Raw genomic sequence first — 20,440 nt, forward strand, 5'->3', positions numbered from 1 at the left:
AGACTCGTTCTTCCACCAGAACATGGAGTGAGCATAAATACAATTCCAAGAAAGCAATAATAATAACAATAAAACGAACTTGGATATCAATGATTATAGAGAATAAACAATCACTTATCATATATACATACTTTGCAGACAAAGTCTAGTATTTTGCGTTTAGAGATTTCCTTATGTGCTCGTAGACCCCACCTGAACTCATGGATAGGGGTCTCTGAATTTGGTATCTTTGTATATTCCAAGTACCTTAAAAAAATAGAACGAATAATGAACATCATGTGATAGGAAATTAACCAATCAAATGGCCAGAATACTGTCAGGTGTGTTATAAAATGCAATAATGTGACAATAAATATAAAATAGAACGAATAATGAACAGCATGTGATAGGAAATTAACCAATCAAATGGCCAGAATACTGTCAGGTGTGTTATAACATGCACTAATGTGACAATAAATGAATGATCTTACATTTGTTTTGTAAAGTCAACAGTAAGGATCCTTTTCACATCGCCAAACACTTCATGGTCTTTTCTATGAAAAAAAAAAACCAAATCAAAACCTAAGTGTGGAATTTTTCTTTTTTTTTACTCAACGCAAGTGATTGAAATAAAACTTACCCTTCATCACAATTAATATCCAACTTCTGTAGAATGTGCCATAATAATGCTGAAAATCAACAAAAACAATTATTTTTCGAGATAATCAATCTCTATTCGTCTCATAAAAAACAATACACATAACAAAAAGGAGTAGAACAAATTTAAAGAAGATGAAAGGAACCTAAAGGAAACCCAAGGGGCTTGTGATAGGAAGCCCACTAAAAACTAGTTACATTAAGATAATGGATAAAAGCCTGTATAGACAAGAAGACCATGACAGGATCAACAGGGGACGAGCATTGTTAAAGAATACCATTGCCACGAAAGACAAAAATGAGCATTGTTTGGTGGTAGCTGTATGAAGGGAGACTAAGGGAAGATGAAAGAGTTAGACAGAACCTAAACACATATTATGATCATCTATTGTGAACGTGGACAGTTATTTGATATGATTGTGATCGTCTCTTACCATCTGTGATCACTTCTCCCTGATTCATGAAGATAATACTTAGAACAATTAAGAGTAGAGTCATTCGAGGTTCCTCAGAAGACCTGCAAATATAAATCATATACAACTAGTTACAGTTAGCTACCTACCTAATAGTTTAAAACATATGGGGGGTGGGGGGGGGGGATAACTTGTGTGGACACTACATACAACAACAACAACTTTCATCTTCCCTAAAGCTCTGTCTACACTATCAAACTTGCTTGACAAAAAAGTGTGATGAGAGGTATGCCCAAATATGGTAGAGATATGACATCATCATGTCCATATATGGGCACATTTTTTTGTTTGATAGTGTAGACAAGGCTCAAGTGTTCCTTGATGTCATACAGCTGCCACCAAATGGTGCTCATTTGTCATTTCACGAACGAGGCAAAGAGAGAACAGTACACTGAGGTAACCCCCTACTCTTTCAAAAGATGAACTGTGTTCTTTAAAGTGCACACAAGCCAGATATGCAATATATATGCATACACAAACAAGTCGAATCAGTTCAGAGTTGTTCTATTTAAAAACTACAAACTTACATGTCAACAAAATCTGAATGTGTGTCTGCATCAAGAGTATTCAGCAATATGTAGACTTTGCTTTTAGTTTTTGTGGCCGTCAACTCCAACTCTGTAACCTCAAGACCAAACACATTCTTCAGTCGTTCTTTCGCTTGTCGAAATATTTCTGTGTATGCTTTACTGTTATCCTTTAACACATGCTTGTTAATATCTGTTAAATTGCAATAAGAAATATTATAACACACCTGATTAAATTCTTGTCATTTGATTGGAGGATTGTGAGTCACATGACATTCAATAACTACTAAATGATGAAATGTTCTATTTTCAGCTCATGAAATTACAATGCGAATTTCTAAATACAAATGGCATATTCAATTCGGAAAAACCTGTCCTCAACAGAAAAGTACATTTTTAATTTGAAACGTTAGTTAATGCAATGCTCAATGGACAAGTTAAAGACCCCTTCCCTGCAATTTTGGACGTTTTTTGGAAAATAATACATATATATCACTTTAAAAACATTAAACCATGTCATTCCTTGTCTTAAATGTACGTTTTATGGTAAATTATGATAAAAAGTGAGAAACAATACACTACCTAAGTAGCTCGCGGCGATCGACCTCTCGTGGACGGTCTTAGGCCTAGCCTGGCTTAGTTTTGTAGGCCTAGCTGGTAAACATCGGTAACGTACGAACATCATACGCTAGCTATATACCTAGCCTGACGTTGTATAGTTGCTGCATTAATTGTCTTTCTATTTTTGCCAGACTCCGTTGATACAAATTGGGGAAAACCCGGTATTTTCGCTGAAAAGTTAGGAGTCTTCCATTTGTTTTGGCCGGCACGATCGATCGAAAAGTGGGCGAATTACAGGTGAAAAACAAAATATCAATCCGCGCGCAAAGCATTTTGGGATTTATAGCGGGCCGCTATAATTATTAGAATCGACTTATTTTTCACATTTTTAACCGTTTAAAGACGAAAAAAGTTATCGCAATAGGACCATATAGTATTATTTTTACATTAAATATAGTTTGTGATCTTAAATTAGATCTAAAAAACGTAGGGAAGGGGGCTTTAAAGTCCCAATCACGAATAGATGGGTGGAATTTCCTTATAATATTGAAATGTGCAGCAAGGGAAGGTGGCGCTGTATTTTAGGTGTTGGAGTTCTGATCGCGGGACCAGCAAATTGTAGAAGTTGCTAGGAGGGCCATTAGGTGGTGCTAGTCTGTCTGTCTTTTTATACCTGTTCTTTTAATTGGAATCTTCTTCTGTTCCATAATCAGCATATACTGTACCACTTCACTGACCATTTTGTTTATGACATCCTTGGACAAGTTAGCGGTTGCTTTTTGTGCTTGGGTCAAAGTCTGTGTCTGGCTTACCTCTTCCATATCTTCTTCCTGATATTTGAAAAAAATTATTTAAAAAAAATTATTTAAAAATTGATATTTGGTATGTGACCCTGACCTAGATTTAGGATATCACGGAGTTTCCTATAGATAGGATTCTACACACCTGTTATACAATGATTAACAATAGGCCTAACCTAGCTACTACTATAGTACTAGTTCTACTATCCTATACTCTACTATACTATATAAGTCTTAGTTTAGCTTGAGAGAGCCTCTGCCGGGGCCTGCCTATTTATGAAATCACATACATAGCTTCTCTCTCTAGCTAGGCCTAGCTATCTAATCTAGCTAGGGCCCATCCAGCCTGATGGCCCCGGTTCCCCTGCTGAATAGAATAGTAGTAGGCTACTCTTACTCTATCTAATCTCTAGGCCTAGCCTAACTAACTAACTAAAAGAGGCCTAGGCCTAGCTAAGTTGTTTTTGGCCAAGCATTATAAATATTACTCTAAAACTATCAACATTAAAATAATAACACACCGAATCATCTTGGACAGTAACAACTCTTTTTCTTTGCTTTGAAGACATGATTCTTTTGGGGTTTCCCAACAAGTGTTTCGCGCGCGAAAGAGAAGGGGGGGGGGGGGGGGGCCTTCTTGTTGTTTGACCCCGTGTCGTGGTTGTTGATGCGTATCGGTTTCACATGAATACACACGATGCATGGCGGTTGAAATATTACGCCCTCTTGCGTCGAGTGTTTTATTATACCATGGAGTAATAAAGAAAACACCCTAAAAATAGTAGTACTACATACAGTACTTGTAGACACAATATAAAATAACAATGTTAATATTTATTTCATCACAAACACTCATTTGTAAGCAAATATTTATTCATCATAAGCATATTCTTACCAATACACCAAGCACCTTATTATTATACCGAGAGATTTGTTTAATATAGATATCTGTATGTGGAATAAATGTAAAATGGAAACGTTGTACAGATTGCTACTGCTGCTCAGTTTACTTCTCAAATATTAACACATGCTTTAAAGCATAATCTGTAATATACGATGATCAAGGTGCTGGAGAACAATACTCTACATAAAACAGCCTTTTATATATATAGTTACAACTTATTTGCATCTATGAATATTCATTAACAATCTATCATTCAATGAATATTCATTAATAATCTATCATAACAGAATATCCATTATAAATCTATCAATTAATGAATATTCATTAATAATCTATTGTTCACTGAATATTCAATAATAATCTATCATTCACTGAATATTCATTAATAATCTATCGTTAATAATCTATCGTTCAATGAATATTCATTAATAATCTATTGTCCAATGAATATTCATTAATAATCTATCGTTCACTGAATATTCATTAATAATCTATCGTTCACGTTAAAGCACCAATAATGATAGATACACATATATACTGTGGTTAATTATTGTTTACGGCCGCTCATCATGTGCTTCTTGTTTCCAATTCAGGAACAGCCCATGATGAAAAAACCAAACCACAAGTACAAGATTTTAATTGCAATAGGAACAAGTGTACCACCAGATTACTGTCGAAAATTACTGTTTTCCAACATTGCAAACACGTAGAGTGACACCCTAACATCATTTTGTATATTGAATAACCATTACAGGTCAATGGCCTTAAAATTAGGGCAGAAAGAAGATTGTAAATTGTACAATTTTGGAAAAAAAACGCTTCCAAATTAATGTTATTTGTATAAAATAACTACTATGGGTTTAATGTCCTAAACACAACTAAAAAATGGCTTAAGGCGAAGGTTACCTGTAATATAATCCACAATACCAAAGTACTTTGAATAAAAATAACATTATGAAATACGAAGATCAGAATTCGTACTTTGGGATACCCGGGCTATTAAGGCGACTAACACATTCCCATGAAACGATGAGAGAACACACTGGTTTTAACACTACAGTACAACTAATTTATATACGTATTGGGTTCTGCAGGTTCTACTTTTGATGGAATGAAATAATTTATTCAATTGACTAATTGTCGAGTGGTATTGTTGAATACAAACAATTTGTACTTAAAAGGAGTATTACATATTACAGATGTGGCACTCTTTGTAGGTGGGTTGCATTACGACTATTATTACGATTAACAGGCAGTAACTCTTATAAAACTCGGGAACTAACCTGACTATGTAATTTAAAACAATGTACTCAGGTTTAATACTCTAGTACAATATGATAAAATTAATTACTTTTCAAATTTAAAACTTTCTTAAGACTTGCAGGTGACCACCAGTAAAGGACAAACTATGATTTGATCAGTAAGCTGGAATGAATGAATGCATTTTATGCACATTTAAGTAAAAAACAAAACATCTAAGTATACACAATCAGATCAATAAAATGTTCTTCTTGCGCAAAAAGTTAGAAAATGTTAAATTGTTGAAAAACGACACTTGCGCACTTGACACATTAATCGCTGGTTACTTTTCGTTATTTGATTTCGGACTTTCGCAATCTTGGGACGAAATTTGGCACGGTGGTGACAAAGGTGAGCCGCAGAGGAAAGTTTATCGGAATTAACTCGAGCTTGATTGTTTATGTCTAAAAGCAGAGTACCAAGCGAAAAAATATCGCTTTCAAATGAGTGCGGCTCGACACGGAAACATACCTCGGGCGCAATCCAATCATATTTTTCAGGGTCTAAAATCGTTGGTTCATATCGAGCGCACGAGTCCAAACACGACCTACCAAAATCAATTATTACTGGTTGATAGTTGTTGTCTATAATGACATTTTCTGATTTCAAATCGGCGTGAATGATTCCACTGTCGTGAATGGCTTGCAACACATTGCACAGCTTGACTGCCATCTTCAACCACATGTCATCAGACAACTCATACACTCTAGGGTTATCAAGAATTCGTTGTAGAGTGGTGGATTGTCCGTCCATTCCATGATAACTAAGTACGAGACTAGTAGAATTTATCAATTTGTTTGCGGACTCCATAACTACTAGAATGAGTTTTGGAAGTCCAGCGTTATCTTTCAATGTTAGTAAGATAGACGCTTCGTGAAGCATGTTCTTTTCCGCTTCTTCGTATGTTATTCCCCCCTTTCCAGCAAAAAACGATTTAACGCAAACCTGGGTGCCCCGGTAGGTGAATGGTACGCAACTTGCGAAGCTTCCTTTACCGCGAGATAAACTCTTGGTTTGCGTTAGTGCTTCTAGTTCTTGACCGTCAGAAATAAAGCATTGTGGGATTTGAGCATCGTCCAGTTTACCCGCCTGTTTTTGAAGATGATTAATTTCTTCAGTCTGAGCCTGGATTGTTTCTGCCATTTCTAACTTTGTCACTTGTAAATCCTCTTCCTTTTTCTTTAAGCAATCATAAAGAACACTAATTTCTTCTTCATTTTTATGCAGTTCTTCTGTCAGTGTTGTAATTTTCTTTAGCATGCTTCGTTCCTCCTCGATTCCTGACAGATGGTCGTCAGATCTTGTCATACTTCGGATCGTTCTTTTACTGTGTCGTATCACATCAGAACAGAATGTACTGTAATTGTTATCTTTCTTAAACGTCACTTCTGATTCTGTTTCAGATTCTGACTTCCTTCTGGGTCTAAAAAGAGGAACAGACAAACATCAGTAAACATTTACAAATAAACATGACCTGAATTGACTTGGGTGTCTGTCCTAACTAAGTACTATTATATTAACACGACAAATACTTTTTTAATTTAATTTTTTAATAATATGTAATAATAAATGTTTTATGACATATGACATGAAACACAAAGCATATATTTGGATGCTAGAGAAGACTGCCTCTTGAATGCGACTGGCATCAGTGGAAGGAACGAAACTGTACTGTACTGTACCACCAGAGGCATTTCTTTCATCAGTATGTGTGAAAAAAACCCAATTAAATCATACAAAAAAATCATATGAATTTATTAACCAACCTGACAGAAATAGGCTTTCTTTCAATCAGACCCATTGAGACACGAGTTGTTCTGCATGAAGACGCTCTAGTCCGTCTTTTAGCAGGTCTAAACCCATCACCGCCAGATGCCATATCTTCAGCCTGCTGATACTTGGTTTGACTTAGGCCCATTCACCCTACATGGACGACTTCACTACAGCCTTGTATGTTGTCCACAAGATTGATTGAAACCACAACACAAGGTTTCAACTGGAAAATAAATATTATATAATATAAAGTTAACCAGGCCTACATACAGCATCATTTATTTGTTGTTTACACTGAATTATATAACAAGAATCTAAAAATACTGTATATTATTATAAATTTGGCTAGCCTAGCAGTATGGATTCAACTGGTTTTAACAAGTTAATTGATTAGCTAGTTCTAGACATAATCGACATGTCCTATCTAGTTCCCTAGCTAGCTGGTGGTAGGTAATCTCATGCTGGTTGGCTTACACTTCCGTCCAGCAAAATGAGACCTAACTAGGGGCCTAATCATAAACACATCAGACCTAAGCATAATTAATATCATATATTTATCACTCACATATTCTAAAAACGGTCAAAAGATACGCTTATCTGATGTCCTTCAATGAATGAAAAATATAAAATCTGCTAGCCCGCAATAATGAATTCTATCACCGGGCGTGGGAGAGCTACCTGGTGCAAACTTGTGAGGCGATCCCTAATCTATCCGATCGTAGCGCGCGAACACAATAGGAATGTTAAGCAGGCCTAGGCCTAACTGTTTTTATTTAGGTTATACTGTAATACACAGGGTTTGCGAAATATTATTGAACATGTGTTACGTAATAATTCTAAGAAGTACTGTTTTCTTACTACAGTACTATTAAATGTACCTAACCACTTGATCATTTTAAAGGATTTCACAAGGCACTACCCATATGAAAATGGTCCTTGCCGAGTCATGCTATAAATAGCTTTGCGGAAAAAACAAAATGATAATGCATTTATCATAAATAATATCAATTCATCTCATACTCATATTGGGGATTCGAACGTTACTGAATTTATATATATTATTATTATTATAAACTAATTTAACCATGGAGTTATAAACAAGACAATGATGTTGTAAGTTAACAAACTGTTACCTTTATTTAAAATGGTGAAGTCCGGTATTTTAAGTTGCCATAGAGTAAAGATTGGGCAACATGAAACAACCATTGTCATTAGAGGGTAGTTTTACCTAGCACATAATTATTATTTGACATTCAGAGTGCGCGATTTATTACGAAAATAATTATAACGCAGTGCAATAGCATTAATAAATACATCATACGTCATCAGTAAGTACCTTAAGTTGAATCAGACTATTTTGCTTGATTTTTTAGCAATTTGAACTGCGTGTGTTTAAATGATCTAATAATGTTTTCGTAAGTTTTCTATTTTATTCGTTCGTTTTAACTAAGATATTCCTATTTTTCAATTCGTGTATTAAAATATAACAATCGCACTGATCTCCTGGTAAATTAATATTAAGGCAATTGCATAACTAGATGACATAAAAACACGCAGCAACAATTACTACAGACAAAAGAAACAATACTTAGACTGAACGACGGGTGTGGGTATACAACCTCAATACAATGCACATCATCGGAATAAAACATGGACGTACTTAATTAATGTAAACCTACCTACGCTACGATAATATATTGTTCTAATGATTGTAACCGACCGTACTTATTAACATGACGATATTGGATTGAAACATTAGCAGATCTAAACAAGATCTCACCTTCACATTATCACATGACAGTACATTAACATTATAATGTTACGAATCTGTTATGTACGGCGTTTATACTTACCCTGGTTGAACAAGCAAATGGATACACTGTACTTATATATCAACAACAGTATTAGCAATCAATCGACATACAAAACGTAATATTAAATATCAAGCAATACTAGCGGCCATTTAATAATTGTTAAATGTGATTTTTACCAGCCTCCCTTTTATGATTTCCTGCTTATCATACCGGGTTCAAAGGTTAAGTCGCTGAAGCGTAGTTATCGTTCGATATTAAATTCAAATGCGTTATTTACCATACTCTGTTTGATTTGGTGTACGTGTATTGTTATCATATGTTTATCTTATCTAATATTTATTTTTTCCATCAATTATTTTATTATTATAATACTTTAATTACACCTCAGTATTAAATATTAGTTTTCAATATAAAAAAAAAACGAACCTTTATAAATTAATAATTATTTACAGATCGTATACGGAATACTACAGTATTTTACTGATTTGTTTTTAATAGGCTTATTAATAATTATAGAATAATACAATCGATAGCACAAAATTTCATAAACATAATTATTTCACAATCAAAGCCTTAAAAAGTAAGCCTCTAGTACTAGGCTAGTAGTAGTAGTTATAGAAATAACATGAAATGAATCATATATGCTTCGTATTATAACTTCATAGACATATTTAGAATCCTATTTTCCCCTCTACATAATACAAAATATACAGGTACAAATCAGGTATCCTATATTTGACAATACAAACAAATACAATAGGCCTAGGCCTATCTATGTATTTTTAAGGTAAATTTAAAAACAATCAATCAAATATTTTTTTAAAAGGTAGGTTATAATAATTCCTCCTCATTAAATTAGACGTTATTTAGTATATCTCTCTTTCTCTGTATATCATGATCATAATTCATATAAAACAATCTTTAAAGCTAGGCTACCGAGTACTCGTACCGAGCAGCACCGCGCAGAGCAACGCAACGGTGGAGAGAGCCTTAACTCACGGTGACACGGGTTGGGTGGTAAAGTAGGAGAATAGGATGCCTAGCCCTACACGACGACCTTGACTCGTAATATTTGATTAATTAAAATACATTTTAGCATAATTTTTACGTAATAATTATTAAACCATGAAATGGAATACATACCCAAGTATACATTTACTATAAAATACCAACAAATCCAGTTTTAAATGTTGTTTATTTGACGTTCTTCTCGTCGTCTGCCGTCGTACTTAATTCCCGCTTGGTTTTTTAAAAATGTCTTGTTGTCTAATGAGGGCGCTATCACAAAAAATGGTAATATCAGCAGCAGCATGCAAAGATAGTGTCGAAAAAGAAGGAAGTAAATATTTTTTACCCCAAATAAAGTCATTTTATGGTCGATTGAAATATATATACAATAAGGACACACAATGTTTTTAAAAATTAACATTCAAATAATTATTCAGACAGGTTTTTATTTTGTGTTATTTTGAGAATAATTAATCATAATCTACTTCTTTTATTCACGTTTTTTATACTTAGATCCTCCATGCTTAGACCGTATACCAATGTATCTTTTATTTGTTACATAGGTTGACGCATTCCAATTATTTGACGCGCTTACTGAACCGTGTTGACGAAATCATGATGGCGACTCATTTGCGTCACAGCGCAGCATTGACACCAGCAAGTGGTGCAGCAATCGGACATCACACTTCCCTGAAAAAAGAAGAAAAAAAAACAGAATAATATTATTTAAAACATAGTACGAATTTATTGGGCCGGTCATCGCCGAATGGTCAAAATGTCCAATTGGTTTACTTTGAAGAATCAGTCACTATATTTATTGTTGGTCAATGTGTTAGTTTGACGGTCGGTCCGTAAGCTCTTACCGGAATATTATTTTTCGTTCTCATCACAGATCTCAAAGTCGTTAGGTAACCGGGCACACAACACGGCAAACACAAGGATTCTCCTAGCTTATCTGATATATAGCAGTTGTAACAAAGCGGACAACAGCACGCACCAAGACCTACAAAATAAATTTCTTTTAGTGTTTTGCTTTTAGGTTGGCTTTAAATGGAACAAGTTAATTTTACTGGTATGTTACTTACAACTAACGGGATCTTTGAAGCAATCAAACAAACCAGACGACCAGTCGTTCCCTCCAAGTTTCACGTACTGTGTCGAAGACTAAATGATAGTAGTAAATATTAAAATAACAAATAAGACATGTTACACTGCTTTTTGGTTATGACGCAAAAGTTAGACAAAGCAAATGGGTTGTTGCGTGCCCGTCATCGTCGTGTCCTGGGAATCATTAGGCCTGACAACTTAAAATACTTCTAACAAGCACACCATTAAAATTATAAGATAGAAACGGGGGTGGGGGGGGGGGGGGGAGGGTTGGAAGTTGTTCCCTCAACCAAAAACCAAGTTACCACATGCACATGGGTCTGTGCAACAGGAGGCTGGGTGACGACTGGCTGTTGGTAAGCCGGCTGCTGTACGTATCCACTGCCTGGCTGCTGCTGTACGTAGCCGGGAGGCTGCTGTTGAAAACCATCATTGCTGTAATACCCCCCGTGATGTCCGTCTTTTTGCTGATCCATTTTCAGAAATCAACAAACCCTAGCTAAAAACATTAACATGTGAAGAAAAGAAAATTAAAAATATATATATATATATTTCACGAATCATGGAGATTAAATATTTCATTCGATTGATTGATTTGACAATAGGACGAAAGTCATACGCGCTACGCAAGTAATTTGACCTCAATCAACGGTTCGGGTGATCTGTTGTGCGTGTACGCGTAGTCCTTGCGTGTCTAGTAAACCTTTTTACGCCGCTCGTCATTGAGTGATTGCATTGCACTGCATTGCACCATATTGCGCCTCATTGGCTAATGGCTAAGAGGTGTCACTCGATACCCCATGGTAGATATAACCTCCAGATCAGGGCCTATATTGCCGAAATTAATAATTACCACCGTATGCTTTCGCAACGGATTATAAATCGAATAATCGAACTAGTGGACTCATTAAAAGTGAACTTTAATGAATACAATTAAACGTAAAATCACTTACTAATATCAACGGTGGCAGAAAGACCTGACACACTAAGTCCTAAGTTCACGAGTAAGTACACCCCTAATTTATTATTGTTTGGCCAAGTCCTGTGATAGCAATAAATATCACTGTACAAACAAAAGGTTCATTCCGATATTAAATATTGGACACGTGATTAACTTCATATACAATAAGATACAGTTTATAACTGTCTAAACCCTAATAAATGTATACCAGAACACATACACATTTAATTTTAAAACGACAACAAATTTAAATGTTTATTTATCAGCCAGGCGATCGATTAATACATTTCTTTTATTTCACGAAAAGTTCTGCTTTGGTTTTAAACGATTGGTGTCTATAGAGGGGGTACTATCACAAAATGGTAAAGAACTAAAACTGATTATAAGTTCAATTAAATCGATTGAAACAATGGTATACTGCAGAGCATGATGAGAAATCCTGGGTTTTTAAACAGGCTTTTCTTCTTTAACAGCAACAAGTAGTTCATTTCAAATTCATCATGAATAGTACATTTTTAAAGTTCAATTACTTTATATGCCTTAATATTTTAAATAATCAAGTTTGTTTTCAATATACATTTGACCTAAAATGATTAAACTATAATAATCATATCATGGAGAAAATCCATTAGCTCCTATGATTGATATTGCATTGGGTGACGCAATGCAACCTTTATTGACGCAATGTAACATTTGTTGACGCAATGCAATTGGTTGACGCGTTACACTCGAACTATTTGATTGGTTGAGGCGGCATCCTGATGACGACTCATTTGCGCCATAGTGCAGTTTGGAAAACAGCAAGTGGTGAGACAGTCTGACAACACACTTCCCTACAGACGTAAAAACATATACACTTTAATACATATACATTTTAATTTGAAAATGAAAGAAATAAATGTACATTTGAATTGAATTGAACAGTATTTAGGCTATTTGTGGATCAGAAGTCACTATACATCGTTAACGTACGCGTACGCGTGCGCGCAAGTCATCGAAACATACTATTATGCGCAACGCAAGTGAGTTGACCAATCACAAGCAACAGTTCTGTTGATCCATATTGATTGGTCAAAATACGTCCTCTAAGTTTGAACAAGCTTTAATCTATACGTCAATGTTGGTAAACAGTTTAAACTGTCATTAATGTGTCGGTTTGGTCGTCGGTCCATTATACGTACCGAAATGTTATGCTTAGTCCTCAATTTAGTTCTCAAGGTTGTTAAAAAGTAAGGCCCAGGCAGACAGCACGGCAAACCAAAGAATTCGCCAAGTTTATCTGATAAATAACAGCTGTATAATGGGCAGCAACAGAACGCACCAAAACCTAAAAAAAAAATAAAATTGTTATATTATTGCAGTGTAATTAAATTAAAAAAAGAAATTATTATTATTGATCTATATCTTGTTTACTTGCTTGGTTTCCACTATATGACGCAACGCAAGGAGTTGACCAATGACAAGCGTTCGTTTATTTAACACAACGCAGCGATGTATCGACGCAAAGTGCTGTATTGCGTAATCACAAGTGGGAACCGACGCCGCAACAATGCTGCAAACATCACAGGTATGATTTCACGCAGGCGGGGGAAAACACAATTATTAGAAGGGCATTTTCTTTGCGTCGCTTGTGGGAACCAAGCTTTACCTGCGTTGCGCTTACGTACGCGTGAACCAAAATTGGTTCACATGATAATTACTTACAACTAACAGGATCTTTTAAGCAATCGAATAAACCAGAAGACCAATTTCCATCCGCTGAATTGACGTACTGCGGTGAAGACTAAAATGGAAATTTTTTGTTAGGGCCTATCTATTTTGAAAAACGTTTCATTGTATAGCGTCATTAAATCTAACAAGAAGTATGCAGGCTCAAACAAGCCACCACGAATAAAAAAAAATGATGTAGGCCTACGCAAGCTTAAACAAGCCACCACCACTCATAAAAAGGTATTACGTAGGCTCAAACAAGCCACCACCAATCGAAAGGTATTACGTAGGCTCAAACAGTCCATCACCAAAAAGTATTATACCCACCTGAACAATTATCCCCGGTGCAGCAACAGTAGGCTGGGTGAGGATTGGTTGTTGTACTACAACACTTGGCTGTTGTATGGGAACACCCGGATGTTGTACGGAAAAAACACTTGGCTGTTGCATAGGAACGTGTTGCTGTTGCATAGGAACGTGTGTCTGTTGCATAGGAACGTGTGGCTGTTGCATAGGAACACTAGGCTGTTGCATGGGAGGAGCACTGTCGAGTGTTTCATTAGGGTAGATATCACCACTGGTGTCTTCAAGCTCCTCCTCAGGGTATGGTCCGACTTTATGAGAGTACATTTTCACAAAATAACAAAACCCTAGAAACAGAGAATCATAATGAGAGTAAGTGGATACGTCATCATCGTCCATTTTAAGTTTCTCAGATATTGTGACGTAATATGCAACTGAAACATTACTACTAAGCCTATGTCTAGGAACATTTTATACTAATAACAAAAACCAAGATAATGAGAGTAAATAGATCATTATATGGATACAAAATGCATTTAAACTTTAAATTGTGACGTAATATGCTACTGAAACATGACTATGTCCAGGAACATTTTATACTGTATCTTTATAGGCCTAACTAAAATAAAAGCAACTGTTAGGTTGAAACGCAGAATAACGACAAACCTATTCACGTCCGCCGTTGGAACACAGACACTGTTTTTTATTTTCTAGAAATAGTTATAAATTTAGATGGAACTACTTATAAAATTAGAATTAAAAACAAACTTCCTAATAATTCGTTTGAAAGAAGCTTACCTTAAAACCCGGAACACTTTTCAAATCACAACTAACTAAAAATCGATTTTCTCATCCCGACGCCGCCCGGTTCCAAGTTCAAGAGACGACGCACCTCTCTATCTGTTTGGTCATTATCTCACTTTACAAACAGGACACTGAAAACTCACTCACGTTTATCACGATTGTTAACAAGATTCAATTGAAAGGAAGACTTTGTTCAAATTGTTATTATCGCATTAAGATTACGGTAGCCTTTTCGTTTTAAACCGTCATTCATTAATGTTATTAACCACTTTGAATCGATTTTAGGATATTGAGTTATCTACAGTATACCGGTATTAGTACACAGGACGTCCACATGGTCACATGACACACCGGGCCCACGACACCCGAATGAAAAGACACGAAACAGTAGAACTCGTTATGAATTTGTTTCGTAAGGTGGTTTCCCAAATGATGGTATTTAAAAACGGTACTGGGTATGACCAACTAGCGTTCTTGTCACCAACTAGCCATCCATTCATAGAAGTACTGATGTAGCAGCCTATCTGTACGGCAACTATAGAATGGACCCCAGACATGACTTACCACAAATTATAAAATAATCAAAATATTTAATCATTCCTAACATGTCCTATTTAAGTCATTCCTAGAAGGTATACTTTTTTATTTTTGAAAATCGTTCCTTTTAAATCAATCCTAAATTTATAATGCAGAATAAATGTTTATGTTTACGTTCTTGTTTCTGTGTATACAGAACGTTAACAATATTAAAAGATGTCTGTTTGTATTATTTAAATATGGAATGGATACAAGATCTGAAATAAAAAGAATTGATGAACGACGAACACAATGAAGTTTGCCGATCGTAAGGCTTGCTTGCCAATATAATATAGTATATTATGTATAATCAGGCCTGTTCTTTTTTAACACGGATAATTGTCTAGCATTTTTCTATGAAACCGAATGGACAACGATCTTGCAATCTACCTCTATTACATTCAATGAGAGCTTATGTTACTGGTAGCCTACCAAAGCGTGGTTCCCACTAGCGACGCAACGTAACGCAACGCAACGACGTATTGACGCACAGTGCTGTATTGCGTAATCACAAATGGGAACCGACGATCCGACGCAACAGTGCTGCAAACATCGCAGGTTTTATTTCACGCAGGCGGGGGAAAACACATTTATTGGAAGGGCATTTTATTACGTTGCGTAGGTTGCGTTACGTTGCGTCGCTAGTGAGAACCAAGCTTAAACAAATAACCATGAATTCATTAAACATTTTTTATTTTAGTTATTGATCTAAAATAATCATCATTATGGTTATTATTAAAATAACAGGCAAATGATCGTATCTCAACTAACTACCAGTAATAACTGTTGCATTGGTTGAGACTAGGCGATTAGCTGCGAAATCATGGTGGCGACTCATTTGCGTCACAGCGCAGCATTGGCACCAGCAAGTGATGCAACAGTCACCCATCACACTTCCCTGGCAAGGTAAACAAATATACCATATTACACCTGACTGTATTATTACAATTTGATTGGTTAATTACGTATCATGTGTCTTAATTAACGCGCTTTATAACACATAAATAAATTCCTGTCATTTGATTAGACGATTGTGAGTCACATGGCGTGCAATAGTACGTACTATTTAACGAATATTCTCACCATTCAACTCATGAACATTATTAATATTATTTGATACTATATTAAAGACGAACGTTTGCATAGCGACGTAGTGCCGTCTTTATTTCATGCGAGTCATGTGTCATTTCATTTCATTAAGTTTCGTCAATTTAAAAACATGATAAAACAATACAAATAAACATAACAAATTCGTCATTGGTATATATGCAAGATTTTCTGTATACGTCGGTCAATGTGTTGGTCCACAAACGGTTCATGATCATCAATGTGTTAGTTTGGCTGTCGGTCGGTCTGCTGGTTATACTCACCGGAATGTTATGCCTAGTTCTCATCACAGATCTCAAAGTCGTTAGGTAACCGGGCACACAACACGGCAAACATATGGATTCTCCAAGCTTATCGGATATGAAACAGCTGTAGCAAACCGGACAGCAGCACGCACAAAGACCTAATAACAATACAAAATTGCCATCCATAAAACTTTATGCTTCAACTACATAAAAATGGTTCAAAACATGACACGATGACGTCACATTATCATCATTACATTGTCTTTTATATAGTTATAATCAGTTATCAGTTATCGTATACTTACAACCAATAGGAGAGGTCAAACAACCACATAGACCTGATGACCATACACCCATTCTGGAGTCTGTTGACTGAATATCACAAAACAGTAAATTTTATTACAACGAACTTGAAGTAAAATAGTCAAGTTCTCATTATATAACGATTTTATTATTTTAGTAGGCCTATTATCAAGCACTTCATAGGAAAGGAGTAATAACAAGTGCAAATATTTGGGCCACAATTCCTCCTCTTATCGGTATAGAGTAAACGAATATATTTGCACCATCATTTGCAAAGATGTATTGTGTCTCACAAAACACGAAAAATGAAGATTAATAAAACCAAACTTTGAAGGCCATTTTGTAGTTTTAATAAAGCTATTTAACTTTGCTCTAAAACTAAAGGGGAAATTGACTTTAAAAAGGGGGGAAAACAATTAAATTTTACTAGAACGTTTCCCAGACAATGGGCTTTCGGTTGACTATTTTTTTCCTCGTTTCTTTAAGTTACGATTCAAAGTGAATAGCTATTATGTGATATTTAAAAGAGCATATTCAATTATTTTTTTAAATTATAGTACTGTGCATATTTAAAGGAGCTCTTTTTTTATGTAGATAAGTGCTTGAGTGAGGGTAGATATGAAGGTAAATGTAACAAGTATATATATACCACATGAATATGCGTATCCGCTACAGGGGGCTGGGTGATTGGTTGTTGCACGTAACCACCACCACCAGGCTGTTGTTGTACATAGCCAGCTACCACCACTGTAGTAGTGTCAACAGGTCCTATAGGTACAAATTCTTGGTCCATTTTCACAAAAACAACAAACCCTAAAATTGATAATAACAGTTATTTAAATTCAAAATATGTACATTTATAAAAATAATTAACAATAGTGACGTATTGCGCTGTTAAAAAATGTGTTCTATGCGATATGTCCACGTACACACGTCTGTGTGAACTAATAGGCAATGGCGTTCTTAATGCAATATTACGCGCCCCATTACGCGCGCCACGTCATTTGGCGTTGTATGTGTGACAGACAATCGTTGAATATTAATTTAAGAGTATTCGTGCGCAGAAAAACGGAATTTAAAACGTTACCAATTAATAAAATAAACGTTACATTTTGAAACAAACCCCATTAGATTATAGCTATAAAATTCATTGGAAGAAAGCTTACCTTTTCAAATCAGATACTTAAATGGATAGCGTAAAAAGACATTCGTACACCACAGTCACACATTCAAGAGTAAGCGCTTCTTCGTTGGCATTTATGTTATATTACCGTCGACCAAACAAGTTTATTCATATTTACCAATGATCACGTGATATAATTATTCACTGCATATTGATGTAAACACCTTTGTTTTATGACATATTTATTGAGATATTAAATCCACTTGCATTTCATTTTGATCAATCATTATAGATATTTAATACCGATAGTACAATTCTGCATTTTTTTGGACAATAAACTATTTATTCGATAGTTTTCTACGATCCTCGCCCCAAATTTCTTAGTATCCTAATTGTATAAAATTGTTTTTTACAATTGTCAATTTTGTTTTCTACGGGCCTGACACATCCCTTACACATTTTTGTAATCGCCAAAATGTCGGACTGAATTTGAAACGAATTTAGGATATTGAGTTATTTACAGCATATTAGTATACAATGGTCACATGACACACCGGGTCCACGACACCCGAATGAAAACACACGAAATAGTAGAACTCGTTATGACTTCGTTCCTACTACTAGGACGCAACGCAAGGACGTAGACGCAACGCACGGACGTAGACGCAACGCAAGGACGTAGACGCAACGCAAAACAGACAAACAGACAATTAAACAAATAAACAGACACAGACAGACAAACAAACACAAAAACAACTTTAAATTTACGTCAATTGTTGTATAAAATTAAGAATTTTTCTTTTGCAACCAAAAGGACAATGCAACCAGGGAAAGGTGAAGTTAAGTATTCATTCTTCCTTGGTGCAACATTGCATTTTTGCGTTGGCTTAATATTATGTTTGTATTTAATGATAGCTTACTAGACTAAACAAAGTTAATCAATCAAAAATCCATTACAATTTGTTATTTTAAACAGTTTTTAAAATTAATATTTTTATTCTTATTTAAATAATTAACAGGAAAATTATCAATCGATAACTATCGAGACTCAACTTTGCATTAGATGCGTTGCTGTGTCTATAATGAGTTACTGCGTCTACTAATGCGTTACTGCATCTCGTTACTGCGTCTACTAATGCGTTACTGCATCTCGTTACTGCGTCTACTAATGCGTTACTGCATCTGCATAACTATTTTATTCTTGGTAGCGAAATCATGGTGGCGACTCAATTGCGTCAAAACGCAACATGCACACCAGCAAACGGTGCAACAGTCAGTAATAACACTTCCCTGGAGAGGTATAGAGACAAATATATAATTTGTATTATTAAAAACGAGTGTTCGTTCGTTCGTTCGTTTTTATTTCACAATAAGTGTTGTGCATGCGCAGTGCCATCGTCAGTCATCGACCAAGTCGAAGTTTGTTCTAACGCCTGGTTCCTACTAAGTCGCTTTTGATTGGTCAACTTACTGTTGCGCTCTAACGTCATTGCGTAATTGTGTCGGGATGGCAACCAAGCTTAAACGCGCGCCAATTATCGCTGGGATAGTTTGTCGGTATATGTCGGTGTCAAATGTGTTGGTCCTCAAACGGGGTATACGGTACGAGTTTGTTTTTCGGTGATAAACGTGTCGGTTTGGCCGTCGGTCCGGTCGACCGTGTTATACTTACCGGAATGTTGTACTTGGTTCTCACCATAGTTCTTAACGTTGTTAGGTAGCTAGAAGGCAGAAAGCACGGCAAACAAAAGAATTCTCCCAGCTTATCAGCCATATAACAGCGATACAAACACGGGCAGCACAGCGCACCAAAACCTTAATAAATATTCCTTGTTTAGTGTCTCTTAAAGGTATACGTATCAGAATAGAGGGCGCAAAACACATATGACGTAACATCATCAAACTAATTTATTGAAACTCAAAGATCTTATAGCCAAAGCCAATTGTTATTTTCTATGCACCATTATATTATCTCCGGCTAATATTATATGTTTGTTGTAAATACACATAGGCCTACAAAAAATTGTAAAAGTTCAAATATTGAATTATAAATATCATAACTTACAACTAACCGGATCTTTGAGACAATCGAACAAACCTGACGACCAGGCACCCATTGCAGCGTTTGTTGCGCTCTAAAAAGGTCATAAAACAGTACGTTTTATTACAACAATTGAATGTAAGTAATTAGATCTCATAACATCGCTAACACCTCATCAAACCATATCATTCTATTCTAGATAAAGTTCTCAGTAAGGTCGGCATCATCAAAGTGGTTTTATCAGTTGTAAATACAGTAAAGCTCAAAATTATTTTAATTTTTTTTTCTTTCACAGTTTATACACTAATTACAGGATGAAAATATAGATATAGGCCTAAATATAAAATCACATAAAATAACAAAAA

The 20,440-nt window shown here is 35.5% G+C and overlaps 5 protein-coding genes across 9 annotated transcripts in view; all 5 read right to left on the minus strand.

Annotated features, from left to right (window-relative positions):
* Positions 1 to 20,440, minus strand: part of LOC144855147 (urocanate hydratase-like) — a 46,642-nt gene that overhangs the window by 6,431 nt on the left and 19,771 nt on the right. Inside the window, exons 10-16 of one of the 2 annotated variants that reach the window (XM_078712964.1) lie at positions 3,519 to 3,568; positions 2,871 to 3,027; positions 1,637 to 1,829; positions 1,071 to 1,153; positions 620 to 668; positions 471 to 533; positions 132 to 246 (exon numbers count right to left, since the gene is read on the minus strand). The exons of the other annotated variant lie outside the window; for it this stretch is intronic. Coding sequence (XP_078569090.1) covers positions 132 to 246; positions 471 to 533; positions 620 to 668; positions 1,071 to 1,153; positions 1,637 to 1,829; positions 2,871 to 3,027; positions 3,519 to 3,568 — 710 coding nt within the window. The remainder of the gene's footprint in view (positions 1 to 131; positions 247 to 470; positions 534 to 619; positions 669 to 1,070; positions 1,154 to 1,636; positions 1,830 to 2,870; positions 3,028 to 3,518; positions 3,569 to 20,440) is intronic. 2 annotated transcript variants of the gene reach the window in all.
* On the minus strand, positions 3,806 to 10,037 carry LOC144855758 (uncharacterized). 4 transcript variants are annotated; one of them, XM_078713677.1, is made up of 3 exons: positions 9,931 to 10,037; positions 6,967 to 7,196; positions 3,806 to 6,623 (listed from the first exon to the last, which is right to left on the minus strand). In XM_078713677.1, exons 2-3 carry the CDS (start codon positions 7,116 to 7,118, stop codon positions 5,435 to 5,437), a joined length of 1,341 nt encoding a protein of 446 aa, XP_078569803.1. In that variant the 5' UTR covers positions 7,119 to 7,196; positions 9,931 to 10,037; the 3' UTR covers positions 3,806 to 5,434. The 4 variants fall into 4 exon arrangements, with proteins under 4 accessions (XP_078569803.1, XP_078569805.1, XP_078569806.1 ...); XM_078713679.1 differs by lacking the exon at positions 9,931 to 10,037 and adding an exon at positions 8,827 to 8,976; XM_078713680.1 differs by lacking the exon at positions 9,931 to 10,037 and adding an exon at positions 7,852 to 7,922.
* Positions 10,340 to 11,378, minus strand: LOC144856125 (cornifelin-like). The gene is made up of 4 exons (XM_078714092.1): positions 11,208 to 11,378; positions 10,881 to 10,959; positions 10,659 to 10,798; positions 10,340 to 10,485 (listed from the first exon to the last, which is right to left on the minus strand). Exons 1-4 carry the CDS (start codon positions 11,376 to 11,378, stop codon positions 10,387 to 10,389), a joined length of 489 nt encoding a protein of 162 aa, XP_078570218.1. The 3' UTR covers positions 10,340 to 10,386.
* LOC144856394 (placenta-specific gene 8 protein-like) lies at positions 12,547 to 14,034 on the minus strand. Its single transcript, XM_078714396.1, has 4 exons — positions 13,901 to 14,034; positions 13,568 to 13,646; positions 13,045 to 13,190; positions 12,547 to 12,696 (listed from the first exon to the last, which is right to left on the minus strand). Exons 1-4 carry the CDS (start codon positions 14,021 to 14,023, stop codon positions 12,586 to 12,588), a joined length of 459 nt encoding a protein of 152 aa, XP_078570522.1. The 5' UTR covers positions 14,024 to 14,034; the 3' UTR covers positions 12,547 to 12,585.
* LOC144856126 (cornifelin-like) lies at positions 16,023 to 17,871 on the minus strand. Its single transcript, XM_078714093.1, has 4 exons — positions 17,561 to 17,871; positions 16,914 to 16,980; positions 16,627 to 16,766; positions 16,023 to 16,154 (listed from the first exon to the last, which is right to left on the minus strand). The coding sequence occupies exons 1-4, from the start codon at positions 17,702 to 17,704 to the stop codon at positions 16,023 to 16,025; spliced, it is 483 nt and encodes a 160-aa protein (XP_078570219.1). The 5' UTR covers positions 17,705 to 17,871.

This window comes from Antedon bifida, chromosome 11 (genome assembly GCF_963402885.1).
Source record: "Antedon bifida chromosome 11, ecAntBifi1.1, whole genome shotgun sequence".
NCBI classification, from domain to species: domain Eukaryota; kingdom Metazoa; phylum Echinodermata; class Crinoidea; order Comatulida; family Antedonidae; genus Antedon; species Antedon bifida.

Coding starts and splice junctions, on each gene's coding strand:
- LOC144855758 (XM_078713677.1), bottom strand. CDS start 7,118: ATGGGCCTAAGTCAAACCAAGTATCAGCAGGCTGAAGATATGGCATCT. Junction 6,624..6,966: donor AGAAAGCCTATTTCTGTCAG/GTTGGTTAATAA, acceptor TCCTCTTTTTAG/ACCCAGAAGGAAGTCAGAAT.
- LOC144856125 (XM_078714092.1), bottom strand. CDS start 11,378: ATGGATCAGCAAAAAGACGGACATCACGGGGGGTATTACAGCAATGAT. Junction 10,960..11,207: donor CACAGACCCATGTGCATGTG/GTAACTTGGTTT, acceptor ACTATCATTTAG/TCTTCGACACAGTACGTGAA. Junction 10,799..10,880: donor CTTCAAAGATCCCGTTAGTT/GTAAGTAACATA, acceptor TTTATTTTGTAG/GTCTTGGTGCGTGCTGTTGT.
- LOC144856394 (XM_078714396.1), bottom strand. CDS start 14,023: ATGCAACAGCCAAGTGTTTTTTCCGTACAACATCCGGGTGTTCCCATA. Junction 13,647..13,900: donor CACCGGGGATAATTGTTCAG/GTGGGTATAATA, acceptor TTTCCATTTTAG/TCTTCACCGCAGTACGTCAA. Junction 12,697..13,044: donor GGACTAAGCATAACATTTCG/GTACGTATAATG, acceptor TTACGTCTGTAG/GGAAGTGTGTTGTCAGACTG.
- LOC144856126 (XM_078714093.1), bottom strand. CDS start 17,704: ATGGACCAAGAATTTGTACCTATAGGACCTGTTGACACTACTACAGTG. Junction 16,981..17,560: donor CGGATACGCATATTCATGTG/GTATATATATAC, acceptor TGTGATATTCAG/TCAACAGACTCCAGAATGGG. Junction 16,155..16,626: donor GAACTAGGCATAACATTCCG/GTGAGTATAACC, acceptor TTACCTTGCCAG/GGAAGTGTGATGGGTGACTG.